General features: G+C 43.4%; 1 protein-coding gene across 1 annotated transcript in view; it reads right to left on the reverse strand.

The window, feature by feature from the left end:
* The window catches only part of EBF2 (EBF transcription factor 2), a 175,497-nt gene that overhangs the window by 44,249 nt on the left and 108,249 nt on the right, over positions 1 to 22,999 (reverse strand). Inside the window, exon 7 of the mRNA XM_037886163.2 lies at positions 3,683 to 3,764. Coding sequence (XP_037742091.1) covers positions 3,683 to 3,764 — 82 coding nt within the window. The remainder of the gene's footprint in view (positions 1 to 3,682; positions 3,765 to 22,999) is intronic.

Raw genomic sequence — 22,999 nt, forward strand, 5'->3', positions numbered from 1 at the left:
AAAAAGAACTAGGTGGAGCTAGAAGATGAGAATTCCCATCCAACTGCTCTTTGCACCCTACCCACTGCACCGCTCTTAAGAAAATCATTGCCCACATTCATTTTCTATCTCTTCCATGCAGATTTTGGTTAGGTACTTATTCCCTTGTCCTTGAACTCACCTACATTTCAGGCTCTATTAGAAACTGGGAACGAAGATAGTTTCCTAGATACACAGTTCTGAGCAAACCTGGACTAAGATCCTGCTCTCACTGAAATAAACAAGATTTTGCCATTGCAGTGGGAGCACCTTTATTACTTTGGATCAGAGTCAGGCTAGCATCATGATTTTGACACAGAACTAGAGAAACCTAGGGGCCGTGACCGAGTCTCTTGATGAGGTTTTAGGTTTGACCCTCAAGGTCGAAGTGAAACTCTGAGGATATAAACCCATGTGGGCAAGAGACCAGAGGGAGTTCAAATAAGCTCTGTGAAACAAAACCGGAGAATTTCATTTGGCTCCAATTTTCAGGCTTGGCGTAGAGCAAGGTAGAAAACCCAGAAGGAGAAGGAGTCTATCCCAACTCATTTTCTTCTCCAATAAGCTGCTGATTTTAGTACACAGTTCAAAAGCAATGGAGAGGCATGCGTGAGAGGCATGCCAGGCGGATGGGCTCAAGGCATTCCATTGGTAACCACGTGAATGACTAAGGCTGATTTCAGTCTCCTTGTTCCATGTTCAACTAGAAATTTAAATTCATTCAGGCTCCATATCACCACCACCTTGGGATCAGAGTCCCAAACTGGGAGCAAGACTGATGGCTAAAGATTGACCTCAGCCAGAAAATCTGGATCCAGATCCAAACTCTTCCACAGTTTAGGGCATGGTCCGAACCCAGGGGTTCGGTTTCACCTACTGTAGAGACGGGGTACGTGGCAAAACACAAACTAGATCTAAAGTTCAGGTGTTCTTGGATCCAGAGTTTGGCTTTGGGGCAGCCTCTAAGCAATATTATTTTTATTTATTTATTTTTATTGCAGTAGCATCGAGCAGCCCCGGTCACTGACCAGGGCCGCCCCATTGTTCTAAGCACTGTACAAACGCAGAACAAAAAGACAGTCCCGAACAGTTTCGTTTCACTACATTCCAAAATCATTCTCTCTCCATCAGTCTCTGTACTGTACTTGCTGGCTCCCATTTACGAGCCATAAGATGATTTTTGTTCCTGTTTCAGATTTTTTCCTCGCATCTTGGCAGGCAACATCTGGGATCAAAATAACAATCTATGCTCCTTTGCTGAGGAGGGTTGCCATTAAAAAGGCAAGGTTCATTCGCTGACAGCTAACAGAGTGTCGTATCCAAGATATCATCAGCATTCCCTAAACTTAGACGAGGCGATAACTATGGAGTATCTGAAGCCCTTGAATAGTAATTAGAATTGGTCTAGTTACTATTTATAAATAACTATTTTTCCCCACTAAAAATTCAACAAAAATGAACAGTTTTTTTTGTTTTGGTCTTTACATTTTTCTCTGACATTTTTGAGCTTTGCAAAGTGAAAAACTTTTGTTGTGTTTGTTTTCAGCAATCAGAATGGTCAGTTTTCAGGTTTTCAATGGAAATCTGAAACGTTTTGAGAACGATCCTTTTGGGGAACATTTCTATTTCTGAACATTTTCTGTCCAAAGAACTTTCTGATGAAAAATTTTCAACCAGCCCCAGCAATAACATTCAGTGCATGAAGAATCTTTCATGATGATGGCCGTTGTATACGGAAATATTTAGTGCTCATGTGGCTCTCATTTTGGGCAACTAGCAGTTCCCATTCTTTTCAACCTGCCCCTTCATCTTTAAAGTGCTTTACAAACACTGAGTGTCTAGTCCTACAGCCCTTACTCACACAAGTAGCCCCCCTCAACATCAGTAGAATTTTTCATGTGAGTAAGAACTGTAGGATTGAACCCAGTAACCAATCCTTACAATGTATCTTGTAAGTAGGCATGTTTAATTTTTATTTTATAGATGGGGAAACTGAGGCACAGAACCATTATTGGGACCTGACCGAGGCCACACAGCAACTCAAATGCAGAGCTAGGAGTCTAATGCAGGAGTGCAGGTCTTGCAGTCCCATCCTTATTCTTCCAGACATTGTTGCCTTTCCCAACTAGACCATGCTGCCTCTGGAGGAGAGCAGCTTGGCAGAGAATTTTGTTGCTGATACATGAGTCAGAGTAGACTCCTGCTTATTCTCCCCGAGCTGTATTGTGTTTCTATGCATTTCTCTTATGCTCATCACTGCAATATCTAGATACCCAAGTTAATGAACTAGGCCTCACAAAACTCCCATGAAATATGATCCCCATTTTACAAATGGGGAAACTGAGGCACAGAGCAGCGGCATGATTTGCTCAAAGGGCTACACAGGAAGTCTGTGGCAGTCAGAAACAAAATCCAGTTCTCATAAGTTCAAGTCCTGCATATCAGCCAGACAATGAACCTTCCCCTGCCCAGCTGATCCTCCGTCACTGACGATAGAACAGATGATGAAAGGAGCAGACATAACAGGAATATCAATAATAAATAATAGCACCGCTCACTTAGACAGTCCTTTGCATCTGCAGAGCTCAAAGGGCCTGATTCAGCAAAGCACCTGAGCATGCGCTTAAGTACTTTCCTGAATCAGGTCCAAAGAGATTTAAAGAGGTCAGTGAGCTGCATTATCCACATATAACAGGTAGGAACTCTGAGGCACAGAGACATGGAATGACTTGCTCAGAGTTGCACAGTGTGTCAGTGGCAGAGTCAGGGACAGAACCTAGATCTCCTGAGTTGCAATTCGGTAACCTAGTCACTAGACCACATTGTCTCTCTGTACATGGGATACGGAGGAGCCATTTTTAAGGTCACATTTCTACGGTGACCTCTAGAATGTCACTTTTCTAACCACAGACAGTGCTCTGCAGTGCTTCCAGGCAGCATTAGAAATGGTTATCATTTGCGCGAGGGATGAATTACAGGTGCAATATTTATTTATTAAATCTAGTTGCTTAAAATATTTGGGGTGAGAGAGGAGAGACGGTGTCTGTCTTTCTCCTCACCAGTGTTTGCAACCTGACACACTTCACCTCCCTCTGTGTTTTTATTAGCTGGTATTCTCAATACATCAGCGACAGCGATGATGAAACCAGTGGCAGATTTCTCTGCAAAGCAGCTGGGCCATTGTCCCATGGGTCTTGTTGCTTTGCCGTGTGAGATCTTAAAGTGACCATGACAATTTTGGCTGCTGTTTTTAAAGAGGCTGAAAGGGAGGGTACGCAAGAGTTAAAAAGCAGGGGAGAGTGGGGAGTAGAAGGGAGGGGTGCTTGTGTACCATGTACAGAGCTACTTTGAAAAATTCAGAGGCATCTAAGTATCACAAACATGATCCCTGCTGTGGGTGTGAGTGCTTTGCCCGAGGGTGTCAAATCAAATATCCACCGCTGGTTGGTACAGTACATTGCCCCCTCTTGGGGATTCAGAGGGGGCGGGGGGAGAAGAAAAAAAGGTTTAAATGCAGCAAATGAAGAAAATCTTTAACAATATCTGAAGCGGTTTATCATTTACTGTCACCTTGTTTATTATGAACAATATAGGTGAAAAAAAAAAGGGGGGGAAAGAAAGGAAAGCAGACAACTTACTTAATGTCAAGTCTCCTAACGCTTACCTGGAAACGTCTCATGTCTCTGGGGTTCCCTGCTGTTTTCAAACAATTCTGATTGCACTTGAGGAAAAATTTCAAGAAGAATCTGCAAAGAGAAAAGACTGTGTCACTTCTATTAACAAGAAACTAACATCTACTATTATTTTACCTGCTTTGCATTGATGCAAGTGTGCATCATCGCGATGTACGTGAGGGTATATAAATCAGACTGTCCGAAAAACTTAAAAATAAATCATATTTCTTGCTGAAATTTGTTACTTACAAGAAACATCTAATGTGATTCTAAATGAAATAGGAAATTAAATGTCCTCTTTTGGCTAGATCCTTAGTTGGTGTAAGTCAGCCTAGCTCCACATAGCTACACTGGCTCATACCTGCTAAGAATCTGGCATTCTATTTTTTGAAGTGTCCTTACTTGTGTATTTGACTGCCCTTTCTGTTTAGCCAGTTTCCCTTATTTCTTCTGTTGTCTGCGTAGGTCTTTTGTGCAACAACATCGGAGGATAATGCTATTGTAAAAACCACAACAATTGGCAGGGTAACTCTGGGGCAGGTGAAAGACCTGAAACTACTTTAAGCTCATTAAAAAAAAAAAGCTGACCAGATTTCATGTTGACAGTTAGTTACTAAATTTTTATTAAAGATAAACAGAACTGTTGACCGTCCAAATTACAATCTTACATAATAGTAAGAGAAAGGGTGACAAAAACAGAAATTAAGGGAATATAGCAGACCAATGCAGAATATAGGTGATGATTGAGAGTAGATATACATACTGGTGCTGTCAAAGTTATCAATGATTTTTTTTTCTATCAAATACACCGATCCTTCATACTTTACAATTCTGCATGGTCGTAGTTTGTCATTTATGTAAGTTGCATTTCCAGCACTCTAGGCAGAAACTGCCGAACGTTATGAACCACAGTGCTTGCATTGTGCACAGCCTTGACATGCTATCACTCGAGAGCCGTTCTCAACAGGCCCTTCCATGTGAATAAGCAAATCCATCTTTCTAATGATGGCTGCACCGATAAGACTCATGAATTTCAGGAGTGCAAGGGGTTAACACAACCGTTTGCAAACATTTTCACTTTTCAGATACAAAATACCCCCCAACCATGCTATCACGATCCCAGGGTGACAAATGAGAAATATTTAAAGTGTCCTCCATCGTGAGAACAAAACAGGTTGAACTGGGACAAGAAAATCTGTGTAGGCTACGAGAGGGAGGGAGGACGCATGAGTATAGGAGAGAGATTTTAAATAGTTGAAGAATTGGCATGGAATACAGTGAACAATTTATTTATTTATTTCGCTTGCTGAGTGCTTTTCTTAAAAAAAAAAAAAAAAAGAAAAAGAAATCAGCTTTTGCAGTAAGTTAAAGTCCCAGGTGAGCTAGGCCTATTTCCCTTTCTGTTACTATGACAACGATTTTTTACCGCAGTCCCAAAGTCCCTTCAGAACTCACACATTCATGCCTTGAATTAGAACTTTAAAGGAGAAAGATGTATATTTTCCAGGGTTTACCAACAACAAAATAATAATAATAAACCAGAAATCAACTTGGCTTCCTCACCGCACTTTTTATTTACGCCTCTCAAACATCCACTCCCCCCAGCACACAAAATAAATACTTAAGAATCTGATTCCTTTCTATGTGTCTCAAAAAATAACAATGGCAATCCTCCCCACAAGCCCCCCCGAAGAGATTAGAAACATGGGCCCACAACAAAAATACCCTCCTATGGGGTTCTGCTGCACTAAAGGGTTCCATTATTTTTAAACCAGTCTGAACCTTTTCTGACCCTTTCTCTCATATGTTTCACAAAGGAAAACTATCATTTTAGCCCAATCATTTGCTGCTCGCTTTCCCTTTGCTCACAATTGTATTAATTCTTGGTTCTGTGTATGCTGCAGATAAAGGTAAAAGCACAGTGTCCGTACTGCAGTCTCTTTTCACTTTGGTATTCAAGTTCAGCAGTGGAAGATGGATCAATGCTCCGTTGTCAAAGGGAAACTTCTATGAACAGAGCCCTAGTCACTTGGCTGTACAGAGAACCAAAAATCATACAAAACTTCATGTTTTATGAGCAGAGCTGAGTGAATACAGCAAAAACATATTCACTAATATTCTTGCAAATAAGTCCTGTTGATTCCATTTGGTGTGGAATTCACGATCCCTTTTATTTGAATTTTTTGGCGAGAAAAATTTTGTTTGCAAATATGTTTCCAGAAAGAAAAAACCCTTGTGCATACTAGCACACGGGAATATTTGCAAGTTCAAGCCAGAAACGCTCTCGCTTGCAAACACTCTTTTTGCTGCGTTCAAACCATTACAAATGCTGGCAGATAATCTGCAAAAAGACAACAGGACCTCTCCTGTTTAGGAAGTTTAGGTCATCCAAGCTGGGAAAACAAATAATGCCATGTGACCGAAGCAAGCAACTATCCCGAACAAATATTGGAGACCATTTGCCAACAAACCATAAGCTAACTATTCATAGAGTAATTGCAAACAAAGTCTTAAGAATCATGACCTGTTTGTGGGTAACAGGCGAATGGAAATAAGGGCTAAATTAATCAGAAAAATTATTTCCAACTTCATTTTTTTTTCCTCTTTCTCTTCACGTAGGTCCACATAGACAGAAATTCAACCCAAGTAGAGCCTCTTAGAACCCAGGAAGGGAACCAAACCCAAAATATTTGGAGCCAGATCCTCAGATGGTGTTAATGAGCAAAACTCCATTGAAGTCTGAGCCGCCAACTGAAGATCTAGACCATAATTTTCTTTTTTTAATTAAAGAAAACCATTCATTGCTCCTTGTAGGCCTGATCACCCCCTATGAGATGCCAAGAGCCCTCATCTCTCATTGACCTCATTGGAATGAAGACCGCTCAGCACCCCAGCACATTGAGGCTTCGGGGATCTGCCCCAAGATACTCAACAACTAGTGATTTGCAGTGCCCCATCCAAGACATTTTAAAGGGGCCTGACTTTCAGGAAATGCTGAGCCCCTGCCTGCTGAAAATCAAACTTTAAAGTGTCTTAAGCTGGCCCCTCAACCTCATTAGAGTCACCGCTGAAAATCTTAGCCAGGGTATTTAATATTTTAGCGTTCTAGTATCATTCTGCCATTGCCTACATTGTGGCTTATGACATTTATATTTTCTTCAGAGCCCAGTGGATATACTAATGTGCTTAATGTTTCCCCCCTGGTTTTAGACTTAAACACATGCACAGAGGAATTTTCATCTTTCCTCCAGTTGAATCAGGTCGCTCACTCTCTCCTTTCAGGTATTTTCCAGTCAATTTTAACTGCAACTGGGCACCCGTATAAAGTATTCGGCCTGTCATTATATATATCCATATATATCTTAAATGGTTGCATCTGGGAAAGGCATTAATATTTATTGAGGCATTACCATAAAAATGAAATTTTTTGGTGGAGGAAACAGAGGAGGCAAGGCTTAACACTGAATGAAGTTGATTTAGGGGTAACCGGAGAATTACAGAGGGGCTTTATTAATTTTTTTAAATTAGAACCTTTAGCAACTTTTTGGACTTAACCCACACATGCATCAAGAAAAGAAAAAATTGACCCTGTTTCTTAGCTGGCCTTTGTTCCTCCATAAGAACCATGCTCGCTATGGGTTTAGCAGACTGCTTAGTTTCCAGCCAAAAAGTGAGAGATATGGCTCATTCATACTGCGTATCAGCGTTCGAGGTACTGAGGGACAAGCAAGCTAACTTTGAATGACTACCACTAAATATCTGGCAGAGCTATAGAAGACTTGGGTATTTTAATGCATGTGCATCAAAAATAATTAAGAGATGTTTTCGACCACCATTTTTTAAAATTCTTTTTTGTTCCTCCTCAGATTAGGTTCCTCTGTCCACAACCAGAGAGGGCCTTGGAGGGGTCATGTTGGAAGACCCTGCACATACTACCAAAAATCTGTTTTAGTATCCTGCTGTCACCAATTACTGGTAAAGTACTGTACCACTACGAGGCTCTGTATACAGAAACGGAGAATGGTCTAGTAGATAGGGCACTGGACTAGCACCCAGGAGACCTGGATTTGGTTCTCAGCTTGGCCACCGACTTCTTGTGTGACTTTGGGCAAGTCACTTAATGGCCTGGGCTATATAGGAGGTGGTCGGACTAGGTGATCACAGAGGTCCCTTCTGGCTTTAGAATCTATTAATCTACCCATACCTCCATTTCCTAGCTGTAAACTGGGGCCAGAGACTGCCTCTTAGTGGGTGTACATAGAGCTAAGCACAGATCTCAGCTGGCATATCTAAGCACTAATATAATACTACTAACAATATAACTATTAAAAAAACCCCAGTGAAATCAGCTCTCCTCTACCAAATGCTTATATTCTAAAGACCTGATCCTTTGAGGTGGTGATATCCCTCAGCTTCCATTAATCTCAGAGCCGAGGGCAGTCAGCACCTCACAGCGCTATGGTTTAATGGCACAAGTACATACAGCAGAGGAAATAATGAAGTGCAGCGTACAGACATTACAGCTTGTGGCACTGAGGACCAGGCAGGATTTTAGCAGCCAGAGGAAGCAGAGGGAGGGCACTTAGCAATGATTAATTGGGAGGCCATTCTGACACGTAATGCAAGGCACAGAGGAAAGGACGCCATTGGGAGAGGGAGAACGAGATGAAGGGACAGAAGACAGAGCAAGAAGTGGAGGCAGAGAAATGACCTTCTCACCTCAGAGAAGGAGATTGGGCAGAATTGTGCAGAGATCTGGAGGGGACCAGAAACCGGACCTGAATGCAGACGCAAGTGCAGAGGGTGTCAGGACCTGATCCCAAGCTCATTGCCAAAGACTCACAATGATGCCAACATGATTCTGATCAGGCGGAGAGAGGCCACTTTCTTGGTTTCCCTAGCATTTAAAAAGACTATGCCTGCCCCACTCCCTTTTAAGTTGCAGGGCCCAAATATCCTGCAATTACCTTTTATTTGGGCCCCTGTCCAGCAGACACATCATGCAGGGAGAGTTCTTGCCTCTGCCACTCCCTGCAAACCAAACAGCTACAGACAGGGCCTCCTGTCTGGCATTTGCCAGGGTGGGACTCAGTCTAACAGGTCTTTCCCAACACTCACTCTCCTAATCCCGTAGGAGCACGACCTAACATTTCGATGGGAATGCCTCCATGCAACATGGCGGCAGTGGTGGGGTGTGTCTGTGGAAGGCTGTGTCTGTGGAAGGCTGTGGAGATGCCTATCCTTCCTTAATCTCCATTCTCCAGGGATTAAGAAGAGTCCGGTTCAAAGCCCACTGACATCAGTGGCAGTCTTTCCATGATGCCAGCGACGTTTGGATTGGGGCACCAAAGAGCAATCCAACATGCAGCAGAAGGAAGTTCATTTTTTCAATCAATTAAAAAACAAACAAACCAACCCACAAGATTTGGGACTTGTCAGTCTTCCCATTTGGAGCCACAGAAAGACTTGACGTTTTGATAGCCCCGTCCTGGGGCTTCAAAAGTGTTTTATAAACTTCAGTTCATTTAGCCACCTTAAGGCCTTTTGAGGTCCAGCAGATGTGGGTGACTGTCACCATTTTACAGATGAGGCAAGTGCGGGTCAGAAAGGGGGGAGGAATTGCTCCCCACCCCATGGCAAGTCCGCTGTAGAGCTGAGTCAAGAACTCAGCTCTCTCAGTCCTCTGCCTTAACCACCCTTCCTCTCACCATTTGATTGCCTGCTCACAATAGTGCCGCTGTTTCAGAGGTGAAATATCAGGAGAATTCCAGAGATGTGATTTCATCCTTGTAAGTGGCTCTCCTGGGCATTAAAAAAAAAAAAAAAAACGCACTTGAAAAGCAAATCCAGAGACAAACTGGGTTTATTTGGCTTGCTGTGGAACTCGGACTCACAGCCCTAGTAACTTTCTCACACGAGAATGTACCTACTTCACTTTTTCCCGCAAATCCTATGATGCTATCATGTACCTGGAGATCGTGAGATGACGACATCCTGCCTCCAGAAACTGAAGTGTTACCAAAAAGTCAGAGAATGAATGTAAAAGAAAAGCGCTGTGCTGCTATTTTGAATAGCCTTGTTTTAATGTAACTATATTAATATTAAACAGCCCAAGAACCACATCAGAAGGATCATAACATGAAGGGTTTGACGCCAGCTTCACCAAAGCAAGGAAATTCTGAACTCAGGGTCTCAGTAGTCTCTTAAGTCACCCATGTGTGTCTTGGAACGGCAGGCTCTGAGGTCAGCGTGACACGTAACCTAACCCCATGCTACAACACAAAAGGAACAACAGGACAAATGGGAAGGGTTTATTCTGAATTCCCTGCTTTGGTGTGGACTCAGGTCTTGCACATTTTAAGTAGGGGTTTAAAATTGGTGAATTGCATTTATCGGATATCATCATCTTGATGAATATCTCAATATCTTCTGTATAATCTGCACATTATTCGCTGGAGTCATTCTGCTCTATGTCAGCACGGATTATTAGGGAGTCAATCAGAGGACCACCCACTTTTTCAGCAGTTACAGGCATGGGACACTTCACAACAGTAATCTACGTCATACGTGCACTGTACTGGTGTAAATAGTGACGGATGCCACAATAATACCCCTTCGCAGTTGTACAATACTCCACACACAACAGTTAATTTATCTTCACCACACTCCTCTGTGCTAGCTGCTAACCTCCCCTCTCCCCCCCCGCACCAGGTTACGGATGTGGAAACCAACCCATGTAGGTCAAGTAACTTGCCCAGGTTTGTAGCGGGAGCCACTGTTGGCCGAGGGAATAGAAGCCAAATGACTCGGTCCCGGACCTGTGCTCAGGGCACTAGACCATGCAGAGATTCCATTTGCACAACAGAGGCTTTTTAAGCAGGCACATTGTGGCTCCATTCTAGGGTTCCCCCGACATTGCTTTGGAAAATCAGGGAGCACTTCACTCCCATCAGATAAAATCGCCTGCTCCAGTCCACAGGGATTGAGCTACAGGAGCACCAAACGGCAGCCCCACTTCTTCTCTCCAACCAGCCCTACGTCGCCGGTGTAGAGTCGGAGCAAGTGCTGAGCTCAGGGCTCCGGCTGACGTCAGTGGGAGCCAGACCTGCATGAGGGAGGAGCGCAGAGATGCAGCGGGGGTTTCAGAGAGTCTGATCCAGTGTCCTCATTCAATTTTAATACGTACAGGAACTGTCCTCCACATTCTTGAATCCCTGCTCTGCCTGCTGTATTTTCCCTGCTTTAGACAAAGGGTATGGGCCACTGCAAGGGTTACAGCACCAGGGTGTAGATACTTGCTACAGTGACAGAAGTGGTTTTTCTGTCCACCTCCTCGCAATGTCTATCCCAGGGTTTAGGTCAGCTTTACTACGTTTCACATCCCTGAGTGACATAGCTAGGTCTCAGTTCAGGCCTCAGACTCCTTCTGCCCAGCTCTCAGGCTCTTCCTCTTCCTAAACCTCAGCTTTCATTCCCCTATTAGTTTCATGACTCCATCCTTACCAATTATGACTGACACACTCACCTATATCTCTACCAAGTTACCTCTCTCTCCTCCAAATCCTTCCTTGTCCCTTAGCTTTCCAGCACTGATCTCCGCTGTTACCCCCATTTTACAGAGGGGTTACGTGATTTCCCCAAGTGTTCTGTGGAGCACTGGGAACTGAACTCAGTTCTGCTGAGTCCCAGTCCAGTGCCTTACTCACAAAACTATCCCTCCTCACACATCCTCTCTCTCTCTAGAACACGTGTGGCCAAACTGGGGCTTGTGAGCCACACGTAGCTCTTTTAGAGGTAAATGCAGCATGAGTATGCTCCCACGTTCCCACCCCCCATTCTCCGCCTACCAGACTGGGCTGGGGGAGCTCAGGGCTTCTGCCCCGTGGTGGGGTGATGGGGAAGTCATGGACGACTGGAAAAAGGTTAATGTAGTGCCCATCTTTAAAAAAGGGAAGAAGGAGGATCCTGGGAACTACAGGCCAGTCAGCCTCACCTCAGTCCCCGGAAAAATCATGGAGCAGATCCTCAAGGAATCAATTCTGAAGCACTTAGAGAAGAGGAAAGTGATCAGGAACAGTCAGCATGGATTCACCAAGGGCAAGTCATGCCTGACTAATCTAATTGCCTTCTATGACGAGATAACTGGCTCTGTGGATGAGGGGAAAGCAGTGGATGTGTTGTTCCTTGACTTTAGCAAAGCTTTTCACACGGTCTCCCACAGTATTCTTGCCAGCAAGTTAAAGAAGTATGGGCTGGATGAATGGACTATAAGGTGGACAGAAAGTTGGCTAGATTGTCGGGCTCAACGGGTAGCGATCAATGGCTCCATGTCTAGTTGACAGCCGGTATCAAGGGTCGGTCCTTGGGCCGGTTTTGTTCAATATCTTCATAAATGATCTGGAGGATGGTGTGGATTGCACCCTCAGCAAGTTTGCAGATGACACTAAACTGGGAGGAGAGGTAGATACGCTGGAGGGTAGGGATAGGATACAGAGGGACCTAGACAAATTAGAGGACTGGGCCAAAAGAAATCTGGTGAGGTTCAACAAGGACAAGTGCAGAGTCCTGCACTTAGGACGGAAGAACCCCATGCACCGCTACAGACTAGGGACTGAATGGCTCGGCAGCAGTTCTGCAGAAAAGGACCTAGGGGTTACAGTGGACGAGAAGCTGGATATGAGTCAACCGTGTGCCCTTGTTGCCAAGAAGGCCAATGGCATTTTGGGATGTATACGTAGGGGCAATTGCCAGCAGATCGAGGGACGTGATCGTTCCCCTCTATTCGACATTGGTGAGGCCTCATCTGGAGTACTGTGTCCAGTTTTGGGCCCCACACTACAAGAAGGACGTGGAAAAATTGGAAAACGTCCAGCGGAGGGCAACAAAAACGATTAGGGGACTGGAACACATGAGTTATGAGGAGAGGCTGAGGGAACTGGGATTGTTTAGTCTGCGGAAGAGAAGAAGGAGGGGGGATTTGATAGCTGCTTTCAACTACCTAAAGGGGGTTCCAAAGAGGATGGATCTAGACTGTTCTCAGTGGTAGCTAATGACAGAACAAGGAGTAATGGTCTCAAGTTGCAGAGGGGGAGGTTTAGGTTGGATATTAGGAAAAACTTTTTCACTAGGAGGGTGGTGAAACACTGGAATGCGTTACCTAGGGAAGTGGTGGAATCTCCTTCCTTAGATATTTTTAAGGTCAGGCTTGACAAAGCCCTGGCTGGGATGATTTAGTTGGGGATTTGTCCTGCTTTGAGCAGGGGGTTGGACTAGATGACCTCCTGAGGTTCCTTCCAACCCTGATGTTCTATGATTCTATGACTAGGGGCTTCTGCACTGCAGGGACGGGGGGGTGGGGGGGTCTAAGGGATTTAGCCCCATGGAGAGTCATGGGGGCAGAAACCCCATGCCCTCGCAGGTACTGCTCCATGGGGCAGGCTGTGTGTGTCTTGCCGCTCTCGAACTTCTGAAGATTATTGTATGTGGCTCAGTAAATTTGGCCACTCCTGCTGTAGAATAAAACACAACATTCCTTGCTGTCCTGTGGCTGGGGTGTTTTTAAGAGCTCATTTAAGTTCTAAACGAAGAATAATCAAATGTAAAGCTACAACACACCACCCAAGCCCAGCCACATACAGATCAGTAAATGCAATGTTTATCGGCACACATTTTGCACATTCTTTGCTTTATACACTAATTTCTTCTCTGAAATAGATTATGGTCCGCTGTCAGCGGACAACAACAGACCTATAAATCCAAGGCTCCGATTCTCGCCCATTTGGTAAACAATTCACTTATGAGGTCTAGCAAAATGATCCCTTCTTCAAGGAACTGGGATTGCACGAGCGTGCATTGCCTGTGACATACACAGGCACTTCTCAGTGCTGCATGGCAACACTCGCTAGGAAAGAGAATCTCCAAGGAAAACCTCCTTGTTTTTTTGCACTCTGATGAAAATCTGACACCATTAATGAAAATAATAATTGAACTCTATGGGCTCGAATTGAAAATGAAACACAACACTAACAGCGTGTTTGTAATTGCAATTGTTCTCCAAAAAAGCCTTTTGAGGGCTTTTTGCAATATTAGCAGTTTCTCTTTTTCCTTCGGGTTTTCCTTCTACTCCAAAACTTTCCAGTAACTTACAAGACAATGGCTGAGAGCTTATTTATACAGTAAAATCCAGATTATTCACACCATTTGGCCCATAACCAAATGTGTTAGCATAATCAGAAGTCAGTACACAGGAAGTCAATAAAAACAGGGGATTGGGCTGGCTGCTTGTTGGAACGTAACGTTCAAATATTATTCTGATTTGTGCAGTAGTACTTACAGGCGCTAGGTAGTCACATCATAAGAGAATTTAGGGTCTAAAGAGACAAAGCAGACAAAGGGAGGGAGGGAGGGATTATTATCCCCATTTTACAGATGGGGAATAGAGGCACAGAAAGATTAAAGTGACTTGCCTGAGATCATAGAGCAACTCTGCAATCAAGCTGTGAATTAAATGAAGGTCTTTCGCATCCCAATCTGTGCCTTTACCACGTCCTCTCAATAGGAAAACAATGGTGACATTTCTGTGTCTGAGAAAACTAACTCTGAACAGGATTTCAGACGAAATTCTCCTCCATTACATCCGCACTTTGCACTACGCAATCTCAGTTACACCCATGCCAACTTCTGTCGTGCTCTGTATTTTTGGTTACACCTATACCTTCTTCTGCAGTGCTTTACCCTTGTAGCTACACCGTACGGATGTTTGTAGTGCTATTGTCTCCGAGTTATATTTTGCAAACCCCATTGGCTACAAAGAGATTTGCATGCGGTGCAAGCGGGAGGAGAATTTGACCTCCATTCATTTTCTCGTGCAGTGACTATTGCTTGGAAAGTACAAAATTAAGTTATTTGGCGCCCATCTAACCAAGTGAATTTATCTTCGGATTCTTCCACCACCCCCTTCACAAAAACAATCCATGCTAGGCTGAACTGTGAACACCAATTACTGAACTGTGAACACCAAGTCTTTTTGCTGCTGATTGGTCCACTGGTTTTTACTATTGCTGCCAGATGGTAGAGGCCAGAGCATAAAAACTCTCTACCCTGCCATTAATTCAGCACTTGGTAATAACTTTCCCGTGACTCCAGGAGATCGGAACGTTGGGCAGACGTGAATGTTCGGAGACAGAATCAAGGTTAGGCACCTATTTTACACCTGCCAGAGTGGATCTCACTCAGACGAATGCTCTCACTCATCTATGAAGTCAAGAGCATTGCGTGTCCCTAAACTGTTGTTGTATGGAATAAATATGCATTCATTTGCCGAGGAAGCAGAATGACATCCAAGCACCTTGGATCCAAATACATCTTTCCCCTTCCTCCTCCAAGGTCTATTCAGTTTGTAGTTTTACACCTATTGTACTTATGGGTCTACTCACTGATGACCTTGAATCTGAGCACTGATGTAACGTTATATTCCTCTGACAGATTTATAGATTGGCAGATAAGGGTGCATTCCTTCCCGAAGACAGGACAGCATCCAATGTTTGTTAGCATCATTCAACTAAAACTGACTTTTCACCTGCTCCCATACCATATGCAGCTGCAAATTTTTAAATTAAACTATGAAGCCATGCATAAATTTACATATATTACAGACTAGCCTCTCCATTTAACATGCAAATGTACTCCAATGTTTCAGAACACCTTCTGTCGCTAATTAATTTGCTGAATTATAATTAGACTAATCCTGCATAATTAATAAGCACAGATTTTTTTTTAATTTCTAAGCAGCTTGATGAGATCATTCACTTCCTTCTATAAACTGCTAAGTAACTGTTAAAAAAAATCTGGAAAGAACATATGTGAAAAGGTATGTTTGATGTCGCATACAAATTCAAACTAGCGGACAAGATACAAGAAAGTCAAGATTAATATAGGTATATGGATGAAGCAAACGTTCAGACCATTATTTTCAGAGGCAGAGACTAATGTGCTCTTTGTCTCCATGTTTTCTTCCTTGGGCTTTTACCTTCTGAGATCATAGACTGAGACGGGAAAGGATTACAGAACCGTATGTAGCATTAGGAGATGATATGATATTAACACGCCCTTGTATATCAAAACACTCTCCCTGTACATGCTGTGTGAGGATAAGCTCCTTTGATGGTATTTGGAATTGTTTTCATTTCAGCTGCCAAAACCAACGGAGATCATTCTAGTGAAACGATTAAGTGTCATTAGTACTGGATCCATTCAGTAATGATTAAAATGAAGGGTCTCGCTTTAATGCTGAAGAGCTTCGTCTCAAACAAACATGTGTGTCAAAGTGTTCCAAAAAAAAAAAAAGTGCCATTGTATAGCGCAGCAACATAACTTGGTGTCTATTCCCGACTTGCAAGGCTACCCTAATGCATAAAGGAGACCAAGTATGGAGATCTCAACAAGTGATTTAATTGTGCAGAAAAGGGGCAGCCACACACGCAAAAAAGAAATCTGTGGACTGAGCACAGGTAGAGTTTTGTGGTATATTTAGCAAGCGATCATGCAAGCTAGAAACAACACAGGTTCAGCTTGTAAGGTTCTCATTTAGTTTTCACTTAGTCCTTAACTCAATTAGCATCCCCACTGAGCCAGGGATTCAGGGTTTGACCCACACGGACGGGATCCGGGGAAACGCGTCCCTTTTCTGCGAAGTAATTGAACCATTTAGAATCAGCAAAGAGATGGCTTGGGAAGGGGGATGGATTTCACTTAGTTCCACCCCAAATAACTGAGATCAACCACTCTCACGCCAAGAGATACGTTTGTTTGGAAAGGGGCATGATGCACCAAGACGTTGAAAAACGACCAGCGATTTTGGCTAGTCAACTGGGGACGCCGTAAAGGGGCCTGATTTTCAGAGGGCAAGTGCTCAGCATTTTCTGTCAATCCGGCCTCCTCACCCATTTTAGGTCTCCTCATAGAAGACTGATGTGTACGAACCTTAGATGCTTAAATTATATTTAGCCTCAGACTCAAGGCCACGTCAGTTAAGGAGAAGAAAAGTTATCCAGACCTTCTAAACTGCACCGATCACCCACACTGAACCCTAACCACCTGACTGACAGGGTGATGGCATCAAACTAACAGGTTGCTCCATGTCATCTTGGAGCTAGACGATACCCCTAGAGGACCAGCTTCTGTAACGATTCTCTACTGTATTAGCTGTAGGTGGCCGCCGAAAACACAGAGCTTTTCCATAGCCACTTAATGTGCCCACTGGATGCAATCAGAAGTCCAAGAAGAGGAAAATAAATAGAAAGCTGCTTTTTTATTTCTTTTATATGAGATCTCTCTCTTTATCTATCTTTAACATATCTATCTCAATAGGTGAGAGAGACACTGAGTAAGGACTTCAAACCAAAACAAACCAATGGAACACGCACCCAATCCTGGTTTTTCACACCAGTGGCATGACACTAGAGCTGAGTTGGACCAGAGATATTAGCCCTCGGTCACACAGGGAGTCCGAGGCAGAGACAGGACGAGAACTCAGATCTCTGGTGTACCAATTCAGTCCAGTGTACATGGTCAAGCCAACTGATATTCTGTTATTCTTTTGAGTCAATTCTTGCAGCAAAGTAATGAGAATTTCCTGGTGCATTTTCCAGTTCTAACATGCGGCCACCAACAAATTTCAACATCCACACCTCTCGGGGGTTATTGATTTTCAGGGTTTCCTACCATCTCACAATTCCCCGACTGTGGAAATGGTCATCAGTGGTGTCGAACTAACATGGGCTCCAAGAAAGTTTTCAGCTTTTTCATTTCAGAGCTCTTCAGAGCCCCCTCCAAAATCTGCTCTTCTGTGGAGGCAGAGAAAATGACCAGCCTTAACTTTTCCTGTTTGCCTCAAAAAATATTCTGACGCCATCTTTAGCTGCGCTTTAACATTTTGCACCAAAATCAGTTAATTTTCACTAGCAAAACAGCAGAAATTCATAAAAGTTTCATATTTGGGGGCAATACAAAATAATTTTGCACACTGTATGTATGGATATTTTTTTTAAATCACCAATTTAAAGTGATTCCAACTTTCCCTCCAAACATCTCATCCATCTCTTCTTGCTAGCTTGCAAATGTAATTAACCTTTTCAGTACCCTTTGCGATAGTGTATGCATGCCAGAGGCTTGGAAAGATGCAGTATTTCAGGCGGGAAAATAACCACACATTAGAGCCCCGCGTGGGAATATTCTTAATCCCGCTCCCACCCGTTCCCGCTATGATGGCAGTGGGTCATGCAGGATCCTGGTCCTGCTGCAGGGCTCTACCACACATCAAATGAGAAACTACAAACGTGAACAGTATCTACTGGCAATGGGTGGGTGTCAAAAAATGCAGCTCAGATACTTTTCCAGTTTGAGTGAAAAAGATTCTCTTCTCTTACTTCAATTTTGCATCTTTGTTTTGCTCAGTTAACAGGCTGACGGTGCTCAAGAACATTTTACTTTGCTTGTTTCTAGCCTGTCAGTGATTTACGTCCTGCCCTGAAATGTTATAAAGATGCCCAGGACGTAGGCCAACATTTTCAGAAACGGCGAATGATTTTGAAATCATTTAGCTTCATGAACTTCAAGAGAGCTCATTTTCAGAGGGCAGGTGCTCAGCACTGCCTGAAAACCCAGGCCCCTGTAAGGTGTTTCAAACTGGGCACTCCAAAATTGAAGCATTCAAAAATCACCAGTCAATGTTGACATCTTGGCCTTAAGGTTTGCCATAAAACCATGGCCCACTAAGTCAGGTATTCTTCCTCTGGATAATATCTGGTGCTACCGAAGTAATTGTTCTCCTCACTACACACACAATGTACCTAGCTGATTGTGCTGCGCTGTTAATGAGGAAAGAAACCTGCTTTCTGACCCTTAAAGTGATCGATTTATACCCTAAGGCAAGAGATTAATCTCATTTTAGCAGGTATATGTAATACTCTGGCCTCGGGTCTGATCCTACACCACTTCAGACAACAGAAGCTCTGCCACTGAGTTTAATGGGTACAGGATTGGGCTTGTAGTGCGTGAGATCACATTTTGTTTTAGTGGCTGCCTCCAGTGAAATTAGGAGCCTGCTACTTACAGACAGCAAGCAGAGCTACTCCTTTAACAGAGTGGTGGGGGCTTGTGCTTTTGGTAGGGAAGGCCACAGGTTTGATCCACTTGTGACCATCACGGTGTCCGTACATAAGTGACCACGAGTTCATTGCACGTAATTTTATTGTCAGTTGCACCATTACTCAGTCTTGGTTTAGACCCAACCGCCGTACTGGAGTCCATGACAGCTTCCACCAGGGAATTCTGCACTGTGGGAGGAAGCATTTCTTTGTGCTGGTTCTAAGTTTACCACTTATTAATTTCAGCAATTGACTCACCTATTGTGGGAATCGGACTAGCCTCGTGAAACACACCAAATCCCAAACCAAGCATCTGATTCCTGGGTCTCCTCGTCTGGAGGATAAGGGCCCGATCCTGGAACATATTGTTTGATGAGAACTCCAGAAGGCTGAAGAATGCAAACAATCTGGGACCAGATCCTTCTTGGCCAAACTTTCTTTCCATTGACCACACAAGGCAGCCCTGTGGTTAATGCTCTTTTTATCATGCAAGGAACATTACACAGCTAATAGCCTCCTATGTCCCAGTCAGAACCTAAAGTGGTCGTTCCGGGTTTTGGGTTTTTTTTAAACCTCATTAAGGTGAGGCTTTAGCAATGCTGAGCTTTATGGTTGGCCTAATGAGACTGTGTGCGGGCTCCAGATGTTTCCGAGTGCTGCAACTACGGTCTACATTCCTCATTCACCTCAAACTCCCTGAATAGACTTCCCCAATTGGAGATCATAGAGCCAGATACAACGCAATGCATAAGCCCTGTGTTGCAGAAGCCAAGATATTAGACTTTTCAAGGGTTTGGCAATGTGGGAGTTGGATATATTTCTGGAGCAAAAATCTTTGCTTTGTTAGCCTTGAAAGGCTTTGCAGCAGCTTAGTCCAATCCGTGTTACCTCCTGGAGATGTACAGGACATTGTATATTATATATCTAAAATGTAGATACTTGCATCTACATGCACAGCTTTCTAAGCCTTCCTTCGGCTTACTGATTAAAAAATATCCATGTTCGAAAGCTTTAAATAATATGCTTTTGCTCCATGTGCATTATCACCATTTGTTCCCTCTTGGCTGTTCCTGACTTAGGTCCTACATGCCTCGTGCATTGAGTAGTCAATGCATACAATGAATTTGGCAGGTTTTCCTCTTCAAATTTCTACCCCAATCATAAATCTCAAGGTAAAGTTTTGGAGCAAGGTTTTGGAGTGCTTGCAACATTTGCAGGATGTTTTCTTCATTTATTTAAGCCAGATGTTTGCATTTTAAATAATTTGGAAGCTGTTACAGTAAATAGACATCAAGGGAAGCTAATGGGAGTAGCATTGGCATTAGGAAGAACTTGTGTGATGAGAGATTCGACTAAGAAGCCAGTGCCTTCAGTGTCACGGTGGGTTAAGGAAATGAATACATGCAGGCTGTTGGAATGCACAACATATCAGACAGATAGATTGGGGACCAGGGTTTGAACTGGAATTGGATCGAACTCCTCATGAGAAAAGAGGTTGCATTGTGCACGTTTTTATCACAAACATTTACGGTTCTTTCACCCAAGTATGAAACAATTAAGAAGAAGAGCGATTGCAAAGTTACAGCTTGCTGATTTTCTAGTTTTTAAACACGTTTATTACGCCGATGTAGCTTTGACAAGATTTTCTGAAGCTCCCAAATGAAAGATCCAAGTTGCCGTACAAGCTTATTTTGCGTTGGGTTGTGCTGCAATTTGGGAAGTCAGGACAGCTGGTAGCATGGACACAGACTCAGGAGACCAGTCTTCTATTTCCAACTCTGACCTACCCCATGACCTGGGGCAAGACATTTCACCTCTTTGGGCTTCCCTTCCCACCCTTTGTCGGTCTTGTCTATTTAGATTGCAAGCTCTTCAGGTAAGGGACCCTATCATACTGTGGATATGTACAGCACCTGGCACAATGGCGCCCAGATCTTGGTTGGGGCCTACCATGATAGAAACAGCAGCAACAACATGACTCCACATCATCCCCTCCACCGTGCAGCGTGCATAGGCTGAAAGTTGAAGGAATTTGTACAACTGGAGTCAAATCCGATGAGAGAACACTTTATATCCTTGGGCTCTCACCTTTGAGCATACACACCTCTCACTAGCTACGATGATTCAAAAACAGGAACACTAGTTGTTGCGCTTCTTGGTATGTTTCCGTAAGGACATTCTTTTCAACACATATTTTAACCTGTCATTTGTATCGTACAGCATATTTGATCCCAGAAGATCTCAAAAGCAAGAAAAAATTCACCACTAAAATGCAACCAAGTCAGGGGTACAGGGCAGCTATCCAGTGGCACCCTCCAGACAAGGTGGGTGGGGTCAGAGGAGGCTATTTTAGCTAAGGATATGGGCGCAAACCCATATGGCTTATGAGGAGAGCCATGTGGGGGTGGGGGGGGAGAAGAGATCGTAGCTAAGCCAGTTCACACTAGCCAAGGATCTCACCCACACATTTAACATACACTATGAGCAGATAGGATCTCGATTGTTAAGGTCTGGCTTGAAAGATACTCTGTGTAATAAACTGTAATGTATTCAAGTTATCTACCAAAAAAGATGCTGGGAACCGGTAGTACTAAACAGCCTATGTACTTCAAAGCCTGGTCCTGATCCTGCAGTCTCTCTCTCATATGCAAAATTTCCATTGGTTTTAATGGAAGGACTACAGGATTAAAGATGTGATCATCAGGCCTCACCAATACACTAATTTGCATTAGTGTCGTTAAATCAGTTTCGTTAAACCGGTGCAACCTGCTGTGTGGATGCTCTTATTGTAGCTTAACAGCATCTTATTTCAATTTAATAAAGGTTTTCCCAATCAATTTAAGCTTAAGTGAAGTAAGCCTGGTTTAATGGAAATAAAATAGCTTCCACACAGCCGTTTGCATGGGTTCAACTAAAATTGACTGTAAAAATCACACCTTAACTTAAACTGGCACAATTCTGCATGTAGAATAAGCCCTTAGATCCACGAACTCTCTGGGATCTTTGGGTATTATTTTTTCTTGAAACACAATTGCAGCCAAATCCTCAGTTGGTGTAAACTGACACTGATGTCAATCAAGCTATGATGATTTATACCCGCTGAGGATCAGGTCCTTGGAAATCAGCTACTGTGTCTTTTTTCTCCCTTCCCATAAGCTTTTTATTCCCCCTCCCAATATGCAAAAATGTCTGAAAATCCTAATGGCTCCAGACCATGAATTGATGCAATCCCCCGTAATGGTTCCTTTGGAGCTGTTATGAAGTATTAACTCAGAGCACTGTGTAACAGCTGCTTCAGAGCCGTTATGGTCCGTTGGGTCCAAAATCCACTTTTTAAAAGGAAGGGGGGACAGGATGGGGGGAAAAAGGTGCTAAAATATAGATTTCAATAGCAGACCAGAATAGCTCCAACAAAACCAGTACAGCCTGTCAAGATAAAAACCATTACAAGGTTGTTTTTTTAAATGTCTAAATATCTGTGCTACACATGACAAATGGGAACAGTGCCTGATCAGTTGTTTGGCTGGGTTTTGTTTTTAACTCTCATTGACTGCGTGAACTTTGAAAGTGGTCTGAATATGAAAACCATCATCATTGTTCCATTGTAGCCATCACAACAGGCCTCCCCCTTCTATGTGCATTCATATACATCACGGGAGTCTTGCTCTGGCCAGAAAACTAAGCTCAGTGCTGGGGTTGAGAGTCAATAGGTCCTGAACACCTAATTTCCTTAGACAGTTTTGAAAAACTCAACCAAAGATGCGCACACATCCCCTTCCAGTAGCTGGGTCACTTTGAAGATAATCGCCTACTAGGGCAACCTCCTAGATGAGTTAACTTAATTGGTGGAGATCCATGCTGTGGATCTGAAGCTCTCAGGTTCAAACACTGCTGATGACCCATGCTGGGAGTCTCTGCAACTTGACACATGAAGGCAGAAACTCTGTCCTTTGTCCTGTGCACCAGGCCATTTTAGGGGTCTCTGGAAGACGCTCAGTTTTATGTACCTTTATATCCTGAAAAACCTAGATTCAACAGGCTGAGAGTTTCAGTCTTAACTCCATGTTTGTGAGACATTTCAGGGTATTTGAACAGTCTTTTGTGGTTTAAACAAACTACTGGTTTGTGGTACAGCTTAGGAAAATACTTAAATAGAATTCC

Source organism: Chelonia mydas, chromosome 26, assembly GCF_015237465.2.
Source record: "Chelonia mydas isolate rCheMyd1 chromosome 26, rCheMyd1.pri.v2, whole genome shotgun sequence".
NCBI lineage: Eukaryota > Metazoa > Chordata > Testudines > Cheloniidae > Chelonia > Chelonia mydas.